Source organism: Cricetulus griseus, chromosome 7, assembly GCF_003668045.3.
Source record: "Cricetulus griseus strain 17A/GY chromosome 7, alternate assembly CriGri-PICRH-1.0, whole genome shotgun sequence".
Lineage (NCBI taxonomy): Eukaryota > Metazoa > Chordata > Mammalia > Rodentia > Cricetidae > Cricetulus > Cricetulus griseus.
The window spans coordinates 14,833,148-14,847,473 of NC_048600.1; the positions used below are offsets into that span (position 1 = coordinate 14,833,148).

Sequence of the window (14,326 nt, forward strand, 5' to 3'; positions counted from 1 at the left end):
AATATAGGGTTTTTTTCTTTGCATTGTCCATAATTTCTTTATTTTATTTTATTTTTTTAGTTCAAATTAGGAACAAGCTTGCTTCACATGTCAATCCCTTCTCCCCCCCCCCCCACACACACTGATAACTTTTTTTTTTAAATGACTTTGGAGTCAACTGGTCTTTTCAATAAGGGGTCTGCTACAGGACCAAGGCCAGCTGCCCAGGGAGCAGTATTGGAGATTTGCTTTCAACTCACAACAAAGTTTTGAGAGGCACACACAGACTCTTGGTTGTGTTGTGGAGCAGGTCACCCTGAGCTGCCTCTGATGGGGTCTGGTGTCATTCATCCAGGACAGCAGGGTCGAGGCTCAGTAGGGCTGCTTGATTCGAAGTCCAGGCTGCTCTGTTCCCTGAGCAGCAGGCTTGAAAAAGCAGAGGATGCCAGCTGACAAGAGCAGGGACAGGGACTGCGCTGAGTGCCTGTAAAAAGGCCACTTCAAGCCCCATTGTGGGGACAGCAGCAGGTGGGCATGTCTGCGTTTTGAATGCCTCTTCCCGTGATGCGCTGCGCTAATGGATGTGCATTAATAGCGTCCTTCCTGGCGACCACGTCTTCCTCCCTTCCCCAGGCCCTACTGGAAGAACTCTGCATTCCTGAGGAAGGGCAGCAGTCAATGCCTGAGGCCCCCTCAAAGGGCCATTGTGGTCATCAGTGAGTCAGACTGGTGACTTAGCACCAGAGCTCAGTCTGGAGCTAAGTGGTTTCAGGGACGTCATCCGGGAGAGCAGGTTTGTGACATCCAGGACATCTTCAGCAAAGACCTCACCTCTAGGAAGTCCATTCTGACTGCCCAGGAACAAACCCTCATTTTGAAAAGAGGGTTTGGGCTAAGGCAAGCTTGGCAAAGGGCACAAGAGGCTCTACAGCTGAACACACCCAAGATCCGAGCCAGGAAACAAGAGCTGGACATTCTAACTCAGGCATGTGCGTCACTACAGACTCTGCATCATGCTGTCGTGGTGAAAGGAGTGATCCAGAGGCTGTGACCCGGGCTGGCCGGCCATCCACAAGATGAGTTTGCCAGCAATCCTGGTACTTAGCAAGAGATTTGCCATGCCCCGGGGGTCCTAACTTTCTCTGGGATTTAGAGTGAGCCAGCCCATATGAGGAGACTAGAGAGACAGATGGACAAGTATCTAGCTTCTTGGCTCACAGCTCAGAGGGTTTTGTTGTGTCCATTGGCACATTTTGCTTTTCTTTCCTTCCTTCGAGAGAGGGTCTCATGTAGGCCAAGCTGACCTTGAATTAACTATATAGTTCAAGATGACCTTGAACTCTTCAATTGTCCTGTTCCCAATCATGAGTGGTAGAGCTTCAGGTGTGCATCAACTCACCTGGTTTTATGCAGTGCTGAGGACTGAGCCTGGGAGTCTGTGAGTTCAAGGCAAGAAAGGACAACTGGACCATATGCCCAGTAACCCCCCTGCCCCCCTGACATTTCTTTCTGTAATGTCTTGCTATGTAGCCTAGGCTGGCCTTGAACTCACTGCAACCCTCCTACCCTGAGCCTCTCAAGTGCTGGGATTACAGGCATGAGCCACCACATTCAGCTCTTATCATTTCTTCACAGACTTCCATTCTAGACCTGATTTTAATCCATAGAACATCATGCCTGGAAAAGAACCAAGGGCCATGGAACCCTGTTATTGTTTAGATGGGGAGGTACATCAAGGCAGAGCAAGAACCCAGCTTACCTTGTTCCCCACTGCTTCTCCCTATGCCACTCTTACTCTACTTGGGCCCCAGGGTGCTGAGAGCCAATGCTGGGGAAGAGACCTTGCCTTGGCTGTGGGCCTCTGACCTGGACCCTTCTGCTCTGTGGGGCATGCAATCCTTGCAGCCTGTGGTGGCTACTGTGCTAATACACGCATTAGTGGATGAAAAGCCGTCTCAAGGGGCTCTTCACCAGGGCCCTTCGGCTGTAATAAAGCAAATTAAAACCCCATTCAAAGGTCAATTGAAATCTCTTTCATGCCACTTCTCCACACAAATTGATTCCTCTTTGCCCTTGGGGTCACACTGAATGCCATAAAGGGGCCCAGCTGTAGCTAGCTGGGAACAACTTAAAAATTGCCTCCCCTGGAGCTTTGGGAGGGATGAGGGAGCAATGGACCCTCCCCTTTCCTAGGTCCATCTGGGGCACTAGGGCCCTTTCCTTCAGCTTGCTCTTGGCTTTGGAGCCCATCTATGAAGCTCAAATCCACACTTTGTCCTCCATTCCAGCAGGCTGCCCCCAGAGGAGTCAGGATTCCTTTTATCTAAGTTGTACACCCTGACCTCAACCTTGAGAGGCCATTGCCTCAGCATCCTGAGTGCCTGGGTGACAGACATGAATTGTGTATCCTGCAGATGGACCCAGTGTTTGCACTGACAATCTCTGTTTGTTTTGTTTCTCTGTATAGCTCTGGCTGTCCTGGAACTCTCTGTAGAACTCAGAGATCCACCTGCCTCTGCTTTCCAGAGTACTGTGATTAAACACATGTACTGGCAATCCTAATAGCAGTTGGAATTTCTCCATTCTGCTTGAACCCTTGCCAGCCCCATGATGTGGGCCTTCAGGAAGCTTAGAGAGGTTAAGTAACTGCTCAGGGTTACCTGGCTCATGTTTTCCTTCTTCACACTATTCACCCTGGGGTCTTCCCACATTCCAGAATGGTACAGCCAGTGCCAGCATTCTCACAGTAAATTCTGAATCGTCTTCCATATTCGCCTCTGAATCACTTTCAAATCTCGCCTCCACCCTGGGTTCTATGCTTGTGACTCCCTGACAACCCTGGGTTATCTGTCCCCACAGTGGCTCTGCAGAATTAGCCAGAGGCACCATTCAAAGAAATGTTCTGGATCTTGTCTCTGGCCTGGACCCAGCATGGCTCTTTTCTGCACACAGCATTGTAAGGGATGAAGAATCTTTGTGACCAACTTGGAAAGGTTCATTTGAGACAGATCATTGGATTAAGAGAGAAAGGGTGGTCCTGGGATATGGCTCAGTGGCAGAGTACTTGGGTGGAAGTGTAAGGCCCTGGGTTTGACTCCTAATGGGGGAGAGGGATGGGGAGGGGAAGGGTGAGAGGGAGAGAGAGAGGAAAAGGGAGAGGGGAGTTTTATTAACCAGTGTCAGACTTCTGAGTATTTTTGAGAAAACTCCAAGAAAGCAAGAGTCTTGTGACTCTTCAAAAACAAAATTGTTCTTGGAATGTCATTTCAGGCCCCTCTCAGGTGTAGCAGATAGGAGTGAGTTTACTTCAGATTATTCATTACAACTGGCTATTATTTGTTTGGCTGCCTCATTAGAAAAACATGTTTTGCCATGTGCAGCTTGCCTGCCACTGGGGCTTTCCACCTCTCTGGGCTTGCCCACTTTGTGCAGTTTGCCCCCCACATGTGCGGCCTACCCAGCACATTAGGCTTTCACTTGTGGTTGGACACTTTACTCATGTGACTCTTAGCCCTCAGAGTATAAATTGTCTGATGCTCTGAGTAAAGTCGGCCATTGCATGAGACTTTAGTCTGCCTCGTTTATCTGCTCCATTCTCCCAGCTCTGTCTGCCTCTAGGGCTTTGGTTCCAGTTTATACATAAAATCTTCAACTTTTTTTTTTTTTTTTGGTTTTTTGAGACAGGGTTTCTCTGTGGCTTTGGAGGCTGTCCTGGAACTAGCTCTTGTAGACCAGGCTGATCTCGAACTCACAGAGATCCACCTGCCTCTGCCTCCCGAGTGCTGGGATTAAAGGCGTGCGCCACCACCGCCTGGCAACTTTTTAAAAAATATAAGTAAGGTCCTGTGTAACTCAGGCTGGCCTGGAACTTGATACATAGACTATGCTGGCATTCAACTCTCAGATCTGTCTCTGCCTCTCAAGTTGCTGGGGTTAAGGTGTATGACATCACATCTGGTACCCTAGCCTCACTCTTAAGTGCTGGCCAGCTTCATCCCCGACACACCCAGAATCCAGCTTATTGAAAGGTCTGGTCCAGACCATTTTCTAACCTTTTCTATCCAGGGCTCCAGGATGTATCTTTGGTCCTGGGCTGCTGGGTAGCACACATTCTATCTCCTATGACTGCATCCTGTGCTCAACCCATGGGTTTCCCTTCCCTTCCCTTCCTTCCCCTTCCTTCCTCCCTCTCTCCCTCCCTCCCTTCCTTCTCCTTCCTTCCTTCCTTCCTTCCTTCTTCTTCCTGCCTTCCTTCCTTCCCTTTCTTCCCTCCCTCCCTCCCTTCCTTCCTCCCTTCCTTCCTTCTTTCCTTCCTTCCTTCCTTTCTTCCCTTTCCTTCCTTCCTCCCTTCCTCAGCATCAAGACACTCAGCACATAAAGCAGCAGGTGCTGGGTTAATTCCCAGATGGACCTGAAGTAGGTAGAAAAGCCATCTTCTGCTCGAGGTTTCTTGGTCTCCAAGGGCAGCAAAGAAAGGTTATTATAGAGCTAAGGCAAAAGGGGGCTCCTTGCCTCATTCTCTTCTCTCCTTGTCTCCACTGCTGGCAATGTCTTTGCCAACAGTGGCACTAGTCCAGCATTTAAGGGCCCTCCCTCAAACAACAGTGTGGGGTCTCTTTCTGTCAGGGGGCCCTGAGAGAGCATAAGTGCTTCTACTTTAGGGCACCTACCATGGCTTTTCCCTGGGGATCATGGGTCAGGACTGAGCTGGGGCTTCCTTATGACCGCCCCTGCCCCAAGATTCCAGTTGGTGCTAGCAAACACAGCTTGGTGGTGGCAGTCTCATCCCCAAGACTTTTCTCCCAGTGAGATGACCCTAGTGCTTGGGAGGCTAAGAGTTAGACCATCTGGTCCTCCTAGCCCCCACTAGCCCTTTCTTTCCATGAGGAGGTTACCTCTGCACCTGTCTGTATAAAGTTCTCACACCCTGGTGACATCTCTTTTTCAATTAAACCCTCAAAGGTGAAAAGCTGGGATGACGAAAGTGGCCTCAGTCCTGTGCCCACAGCCACCTGGTATGACGGTAGCCAGGTGTAGAACTCCTAGGAGCCTTTACCATGCAGGAGTCCCATGACTCAGTCAGAAGCCCCTCTGGGACCTCTCCTTCCCTTACTCTGTCTCTCCTTTTTGCCTCCCACCTTCCAGCCTCCTGCCAGCATTCCCATGGCATTTCAGGAAGAGCTTCTGCTTGTTCCAGGCCATGCAGAGAGAACTCACTGAGGTCTAAACACATGACAAACCAGACAAACTGTGAAACGCCAGAGGCAACAAGCAAGGAAAATGGCCGGCTGTTCTTCAGGCTGTTTACAGAAATGAAAACTAATACAGAGGAGGACCCAGATCCCTGGCAGGGGGTGGGGGTAGGGGTGGGGTGGGGAGGGAGGAGGATGTAGGTCTAGAGGATCATGCCAGGTAGAACTGCACCCTGAAGGTTCTAGAACACAGGCCAAGCTGTATCCCAACATTTCCTCTGGCTGGGAACTCCTGTGTAGTTTCTGACCCCCCCTTTTTTGAGTAGGATGGTCTCTTCCCCACCTGTGCAGTGAATGTGTGCGGGTTGCTGGGTGAAGAGAAACTGTTAAAAGTTCTTTAGGCACACAGGCACCCTCTCACTTCCCCCCAAGGTGTTAAAACTTTCCATGAGTTCTGGGGACTTTAAGCTGAGACCATAAGGAGTGTGAAGTGAAGGCCTGGAGGGAGGAGATGAGCTCCCATTTAAAATTGGAAGGTTGGATTTTCTTTTTTGTTTTTCGAGACAGGGTTTCTCTGTGAGCTTTGGAGCCTATCCTGGCACTCACTCTGTAGTCCAGCCTGGCCTTGAACTCACAGAGATCCGCCTGCCTCTGCCTCCTGAGTGCTGGGATTAAAGGTGTGCGCCACCAATGACCGGCACAATGATTATTTTTGTGTTGAGGAATAGCTACATTTTTAAAAAATTTCTTATAAGTTTTAATGATGGGTATGTATCTCTGTGAGTGTGTGCACATGAGTGCAGGTGTCTACAGAGGCCAGGAGCAGTGGAAGCCAGTTATGAACTGCTTTATATGGGTGCTGCCTAACTTGGGTCCCTGCAAGAACAGTACATATTCTTGCCAAGCCATCTTTCCAGCCCCCATTGCTATTTTAAATAGTCACAGCATATTCCACAGTATGACTTCACTATCATTCTTATAACTACACCTTTAGCATTGGTTTTTATTTTATTGTGGCTATAACTGATGTGGGAATAATCTTGAAGAAAATTTAGTATAACTGCTAGACAGTTTTCTTGGGATAAATCTTAGGTAATGCTAGGTCACAAGGTTAAAGACTTAATATATAGAAAACCCCTGGTTTTCCTACAAGCCTACTTGTATCTCATATGTCCTCTTCTCCCCTTGCCCTTTATCCTTTTATAGCAGAGGAAGGCCCCCATCCCACCCCAGCTGTGTTCAAGGATCAGCTTAATTTTCTGGATTCCATCTCTGGTCGGCTTAAGACTTACAGTGCTTGCTTTTATCACTAGCAACAATAACTTTCTCCCTTTTCGTGGGGTTTCCCCTTCAGGCTCCGGGTAGAAATAATAGCCAAGAGGGGCTAATAAGCACTAGGCGATGGAGAGCTAGCTCTTAATATTAATCTGAGTTGCCTCATCGGAGGGAGGAAGGGTGCTTAGCTTTCGGGGAACACTTGGGGAAGTAGGGGCAGAAAGTAGCACTCGTGGAGTATGAATGTTAGGGGGGTAGGTGAGGCCCAGTATACAAGATGGACAGCAGGTAATAACCTGGAAAGAGGCCAAAGCCAGGTGGCATACACCTTGTTTACTGTTAGGGAGCTTGGTGCTGTCTTGTGGCACAAAAGGAAAAGATTTTTGGATGCAAAGTTGGTGCTGCCAACCAGAAAAGATGAACTTTCAAGGGAGTCCTGGAATCCAAAACTTCCTTCAATTGGCAGATTAAACAGCCACCCCGACTGAAGCCTGATCCAGTCCTAGTCGGACACTCCCCACCCCCCACCCCACCCCACCCCCGCCCCACAGCCCCACCAGCCACACCTCTCCTCACAAGTTTGCTTTGCACATAGGGCAAAGGCCTGTAAGAACTTACAGCCAAGCCAGGATGCCTGGGCCTGGCTACATGGTGAAGTCTGTCCCACAGTCCCCAGGCCATTAGGACAGTTCTCACCCCAGAGAGGACACTGCTTCTGTTACCCTCCCCAGAACACTGCACCTCCTGGTTAATAGTCTGAAGCTGGGAGTTTCCCTTGGAGTTTGGGCACAAAAGTGCACCTGTCCTGGCCTAGGCCATGGGGATTGAGGCAAGCTGTCCAACTCTCTTGTACCCTTCCCAGCCCCAAAAGATAGCCTGGCTTGGGTGACTCCTGACAGCCTGTCATCTCCCTTTCCAAAATGGAACTGGTATTTTAATTCCTCAAGACCATCACACTTGCCCAACATTGGAGAAATATGAGGCATAACTCCTCATTAATGATATTTACTTCTAAATGCCAGGAAGGCAGATGGACGCACACAGGTAATTTCACTCCGATCTGCATGACCTCAGAGTTAGGCCTGCCTCACACCAGGTTGCTAAACCTCTGCCCCGTCCTAAATGGAGATCCAACACCATCCTTAATTAAGTTCTTCCTGTCCACCGGCTGCCAGGTGTGCGCTTCAGCGAGGTTGTGCTAATGCCATCCTCCGAGCTTTCCAGGCACATCTGCTCTGAGCTCAACCCCGACCGGGAAGCCCCCCTCCTGCGGCCCCGCCGCCCCCCTTTGCGTGGCCCGAGATTCGTCTGTTGCGCTGCAGAAGCGCTGCCAGGAAGGTCACGTCCAACGCTCACCCACCCAGCCCTGCAAGTATAAAAGGAGGGAGGAGAGCGACAGGGACCAAACGGGCGGCGAAAGAGGAGAAGGAGGTTAAAGAACAGTGACCGAGAGGCCACCAAACATCTAAACATCTTCATCCCTGGAGAGCTGCCTTTCTGAGACGGGTAAGGGTGCCACAGTTCGGGACAGCTTTCCTACACTGAGCTCTGCCCGTGGGCCTTGGGATGCTCTGCAGGTGGGAATGCAAACTGGCGCTCCCCGGCTTGACGGGGACCTGAGCTCTTCGCAAACTTTCTGAGAAGGAGCTGAGCCCGGACATGGGATGACAGGGTGCAACCCTCCAGAGAGCAGGTGGTTTGGAGATTCCGGGGATCACCGCCGTCGGGGAGAGGGGGTGGTCCCGGAATTTGCAAGGATGAATGGAGCATTAAGATCGTCTTAGACTCCGACAGGCCCCTGGGAACATCTTGGGAGAATTCCCCTGTAGGTTTCTCTTCCCGATTATTCGTATTTATATATATAAATTGAATATAAAACCATGTTGCAAAGATAGTGGGAGAAAAGGCCGAGTCACACTAAGCTCCTAATAGTGGAGTTCTTTTGTTGCTGCTACAGACCCTAAACCCTCGTTTCCCTGCGCATCTTAGCGAACTCGAGGTGGCTGCATTGCCGTAATTATGTGGGTACAATAGGCATTCTCTCCAAGATGCAGCCCGGTTTAAACAAAGCGGGGAGGGAACTGTCCGAGGTTCTGAACCACCCGGTCTAGTTTAGGAAGTCCTCAAAATGACTGTGATTGTAGGGCGGTGAGGCATTTGAAAGGACTTATGCTTGGGCAAAAGACATTTCAAATGAAGGAGGGACAGATCCCCCAAGTTCTCCATGTATAAATAAAGCAGGGGAGGTTTTCGCAGAATGGCCGGGAGGAGTCAAATAGAATGAAATAATTAGTATGTTTGTGTTTCTCAATTTGTGAAGTATGTGCAGATTGTGGCTGATTCAGAGGCTTGTTTCCTCTGAGTATTATAGAAGCGGAGGCGCAAGCACTGTGTATGGCGAAGCTGCATCTTCATGCCCCTTGGGTGTATATATAGAGGGCTATGTCGACGTCACTTGCAGAGGAGTAAATACAAGGTTCTCCTGAGTTCAGAGGATTCCCATTTAGGGGGTCCTAATAGGTATAGTTCTGTCAAAATGAATAAATCACATTTTTTTTTATCTTCCAAGGTTTTTTAACGACTGGAATCCAACACTCTCCCACCTATAAGTAGCGCAGCATTAGACATTTCCCCCACTACTTTTAGTTTCTCAAAAAAAAATACAAATAAGACATTTGTTTCTCTGAGAAAAAGGAGAAAAAATACATATAAGAAAAAAATAGCAAGTTGCTTTCTGGAGCCATGTAACTGGGAGCTTCTGGGGTGCGTGAGAATTTCAGCTCACATCCGGTGGGCTAGGAGGAGAGGGAAGGCTTTTGGAGGCCTGAAATCCCGACTGTGGCTCCTTCAAAGATAAACTTCATCCCACAGCCATCTAGATTTGAGGACAACTGAAACTTACTTGAGAGGACTATCTGGCTTGTGTAATCTTATTTTTCTTTGCTACCATGTTTTCATGCCATTTACCATTTTTTCTGGGGGGGGGTAATTTGTGATCTCAACGTTTTGGGATAATTGGGTGCCTGTCTGAGTCTAAGCATCAGGAAAGGCTAACCAAGGTTGCTTCTGGGCTGAGGTGCGGCCCACACAGCTCAATGGTGGCCAGTGTTCACTAATGGTGGTTCTGGAAAACAAACAAACAAACAAAAAAACCATTCAAAGCTTGATGGACAACCAGCTCCTGGAGAATTGCACAGCCCTTTGTGAGGCAGAGACAGGCAGATCTCAGTGAGTTCGAGGCCAGCCTGGTCTACAAGTTAATTTCAGGACAGCCAGGGCTATATAGAGAAACCCTGTCTTGAAAAAAAGTCAAAAATCCAGGAAAAAAATCCTCCCAAAGTTATCAAGGTCTTGTAGATATACATGGCAATCACCAGGCAATCTGTGTATAGGACATCAAACTGGTTGCCTGAGACCTGGACTAAATAAACTGGGTTTATTTGCCCGTATTCAAGCCTCAAATGCATGGGAAATGATCAAAGTTTAGGGGACAGGATCCAGACCAGGAATGTCCTAGTAATGTCTTTTTTTTTTAGTTACTCCCACCCACTGGAGATGGAGTGTTGAACTATAGCTTCAGGCTGTAAACTTAGAAGGTGCTCTGGGAATGCAGGAGAACTTACCTTTTCTTCATCATGAACACAAATAATTTTTGTTGGGCTTCAGTGTTCCCACCTCTCAAATGAGGGGTTGGGCCATGTGATCTCCCCAGATAACCTCATCTTTAATTTCTAATTTAAGGGTCTGGTTTTTAACAGGAAATACAGAGGGGAAATGCCCTTAGCTGTGTCGAGCTCTTCTCTTTTCCCTTCCGTGACAGCCCCGTGCATATCATCAACTTCTGAGCATTGCTCCTGTCCTCAGAAAGCCTTGGACTGAACCAGCGAGAGCTGTTAGTGTTGGCCCAAAGTCCTTCCTGGTGACTAGCCAACATTGTTCTGCTCCTTGCAGGGGTCCCACCAATCTTGTTTGCCTCTGCAGAGCCTTAACCTGTCACCTGGAAGATGCCGAGATCCTGCTACAGTCGTTCATGGGCCCTGCTGCTGGCCTTGTTGCTTCAGACCTCCATGGAAGTGTGGGGCTGGTGCCTGGAGAGCAGACAGTGTCAGGACCTCACCACGGAAAGCAACCTGCTGGTATGTGGACCATGGGTACCACCTCCGTTTGGGTAGAAGATGACACTGGGCTTAGAACAGCTTAAAAGGAAGAGCAGTGTGGGGATAGGGAAACGCATCTACATTGATTGCAGTGACCCAGAAGCAACACCAGGACTTTTCCTATAAGGTTGGAATTAGGCAAAGGCAAGGGGGGAGGTGGCTTCAGAGAAAGGAGATCTGGTCCACTATTTCTGCTCTACTATCCTAACTCCCCACTCTGAAAACCCCTTACCATATGCTCAATTTAGACAGTGCCCTAACCATGGTTGCTCCCTTAATTGATCCTGTATCTTCAACCCTATAACTCCCCAATTAACTTCCCTTTAGATAGTGAAAACTTACAATTTCACTTCCTATTTCTTTATTTCCTCCCAGTTACAAAGCCATCACCGGTTAGGTATTTTCATACAACATCTCCAGAGGGAGAAGGGAAAACCAAAGTATTTTTTTTTCTTGTGTAACTGGTGCCAAATATCTCATGCTGCTTCTAGAAGGCAGGCTTCCTGCCAAGTTCCTCTCCAGTCTTTCCCAGAAGCATGTAAAATCCCTCTGGGACAGGCTGGATCTCCTTCCAGGCCCCAACAGCGTGTACATGCACATGTGAGCACATGTGCGGTGTCTTCGAGTGTCTGTTACTCTACATCCTGTTTGTTTTACCAATAGACAGTTGAGGCTAGGTGATGGGCGAGACCTCCTCAAGACGTGTTTTAGACTCAGCAAGCTCAAGGAACTCCTTGGGAGATCAGTTCAGAAAAACCTAAGACTGTTGATTTGAGGCACACATTGTATAGCATTTCCTGAGGAGCTCTCACCAGAAAAGGGGGGAGGAGGTCGCTAAACAAGGTCAGAGTCCATAGGTCTGTTCCCACCTCTGACACCAACGAGCTGGGACACCTTGACCAGATTTTTTTCTCTTTCTGAGATCACCCCCTATTTCATTATCTGTCCTGGGGAAAAGGTATTTAAATTACATTGCTTTTATCATCCATTGTTAGTATTCTGCATTATTATAATTCCAAATCCCTGGTGTAGAAAACCCTCAACTGAGAAGAGTGGCTGGGACCCTTCTGTTTTTTCCTCGGCAACTTCCAAGGATCAAAAAACAAAACAAAATAAAACAAAACCCTTAAGGATGCAGCCTATGGGTAAATAAAGCTCCCTAGTGGAATCCTCTAGGACCAGAGTGCAGAGGCAGAAATACCCCTGACTTTCCAACCTTTCTTCCAGTCAGAATGAGGAGGCAGGGAAATGAACCAACTTGACTCAAAATTCTGATTGAGACGATACAAGATCGACACACAGAATAAAGGACCTAGTAGATGCAGGGAAGTTTTGAGACAAGCAGGTGGTGTGTGTGCGCGCGCTGGGCTGGAGTAGGCATGAAACTGTAGAGATTTGACTCCTGGCCCCCAGAAGTCAGACATCTATCACCAGGAAAGATTCTCTCCCAAATTCCAGCCCCATGACCCTCCTGTACTTACACGGAGCCCCACTCTGCCATCATTAAGTGACAACACCCCCTTTGGTGCATATGACAGCAAGGCCCTGACAGTAAGAGCTAAGGAAGACAAGCAAGGAATGGTGGGTAGGGTGCTTGCTGCCGTCTAGGCAGAATCATGCAAGGGCAAGAACAGCTTTGTGCATGATGTTGGTGGGACCTGGGCGGGGGGGGGCACTTGGGGGAGGGGGTCCCGGTGCCCACGTGCAGATGTCCATGTGCTGGCGCGAAGCAAAGGCCTCGAGGCCCGAAGTGGCTCCGAGACCAGGGCAGGGGTCGGTGGCCGCAGGGCGTGGCCTGGCTCGGCTCATGCGTAGGGCTCTTCCACAGGCTTGCATCCGGGCTTGCAAACCCGACCTCTCGGCGGAGACGCCCGTGTTCCCAGGCAACGGGGACGAGCAGCCGCTGACCGAGAACCCCCGGAAGTACGTCATGGGTCACTTCCGCTGGGACCGCTTCGGCCCGAGGAACAGCAGCGGCGCGGCGCAGAGGCGCGCGGAGGAGGAGGAGGATGCGGTGGCGGTGGAAGACGCTCGCGCTGAGCCCGGCCTGCGCGAGGGCAAGCGCTCCTACTCCATGGAGCACTTCCGCTGGGGCAAGCCGGTGGGCAAGAAGCGACGCCCAGTGAAGGTGTACCCCAGCGTGGCCGAGAACGAGTCGGCAGAGGCCTTTCCTCTGGAGTTCAGGAGGGAGCTGGCAGGCGAGCGGCCCGACGGCGTGGAGCACGTCCTGGAGGCCGACGCGGACGCCGAGAAGGAGGACGGGCCCTATCGGATGGAGCGCTTCCGCTGGGGCAGCCCGCCCAAGGACAAGCGCTATGGCGGCTTCATGACCTCCGAGAAGAGCCAGACGCCCCTGGTGACACTCTTTAAGAACGCCATCGTCAAGAACGCTCACAAGAAGGGCCAGTGAGGGCGCAGGGGTCTTCGCACTCCAAGCTCCCTCCCTGCATGGGCGAGCCACTCGCCACAGACCTCAAGCCTCCTAGAGCTGCCTGTAGTTAGGAAATAAAACCTTTCAGATTTCACAGACGGCTCTGACCTTCAATATAGACCGCGTGAATAAAGTCAAAACACACAGCCATCCAATGACACTACCTACCATGTGACCAGGTAGTGAAAACAAAACAAAAAACAAAACAAAACAAAAACTCTACCCACTTGTCCCAGCAAATGACTCGGGTTGGCGTGGGGGAGGCAGATAGTTTGGAGGACTCAGGGCTGTTGTTCTCTGTCCTAGGATGACTGGCCCCAAAGCAGGATTCCTACAAGAGTGACCTTAGGGTGGCACATCCAAGGTGGATTCCCCATTAGAAAGAGCTCTGGGCTGTCACTCAAGACATTCCTTGCTTGCTATGTTGAGTCCTTATCTGTGACCTCAGACAGGTCCCTGAAACCTCCCAGGATTTAGTTATCTCACTGGCCCTTCCTTCTTGGCATAAGGGCTCTAGCAAGGATAAAGGGAGAGAGAGATGCCATTATTTTATCAGGAAAATGTAAGATTTGAGAGTTGGAAGCAGTTTCAATTTGGCTAGCCGCTCGATTCACATACACTCAGGACGCATGATCTGTACACACCATGGAGATGGGTGCGCACGGTCCCTCAGGCTCAAGTCTTGAGGGCTTTGGTCTCCTACCTTGCTGTGTCTCCCCAGCTCCCCCTGTTTCTGTCCAACTTCAGTCCCTCATTCTCAAGTTCTCCCAGAAGACCACCACTATCCTAGTGCATTAACCAACTGGCCTCCAGTCGCTCTTCCACCTATGCAAATTATTCACATGAATACATATATTTAAAAAGAGCTTGTTGCTCTAATAGTCGCTGGCCCACCAACCAAAACAATGTCCCCTACATCCCAGTTTCCCATCTGTTACAAACTTTTGGGACAAAGTATGTAGAGCCCATGTCAGCCATGTTGACTCTCCTACCAAGCTTTTTAGCTCATGTTTCCTGGAATGAAGGTCCTGTCTCATGACTGTTGGTCTCATTGTTATCCTTCAGTTCTTCACTGCCTGCACCCCATCCCCAGTGCCTCCTTTCTTTCAATGCAAACCTAGGCCATTCATACTGTCATTCAGTGGCCCTGTTCATTTTCAGAGCTTCTGTAGTCACTTCCCTCTGTGCTGGAGGGCATGCTGTCTGGCCAGGATGGCAAGTTACTTGCTGTGTGTCTGTTTTGTCTCCTCTTGGAGAAACTCCAAGCTCTGTAGGCTTGTGTTACATTGCTT

At 49.6% G+C, this 14,326-nt stretch overlaps 1 protein-coding gene across 1 annotated transcript; it reads left to right on the top strand.

Annotated features, from left to right (window-relative positions):
* The first annotated feature begins 10,450 nt into the window (after nt 1-10,450).
* On the top strand, nt 10,451-13,076 carry Pomc (proopiomelanocortin). The gene is made up of 2 exons (XM_027424397.2): nt 10,451-10,582; nt 12,432-13,076. The coding sequence occupies exons 1-2, from the start codon at nt 10,451-10,453 to the stop codon at nt 13,011-13,013; spliced, it is 714 nt and encodes a 237-aa protein (XP_027280198.1). The 3' UTR covers nt 13,014-13,076.
* The last annotated feature ends 1,250 nt before the right edge of the window (nt 13,077-14,326 follow it).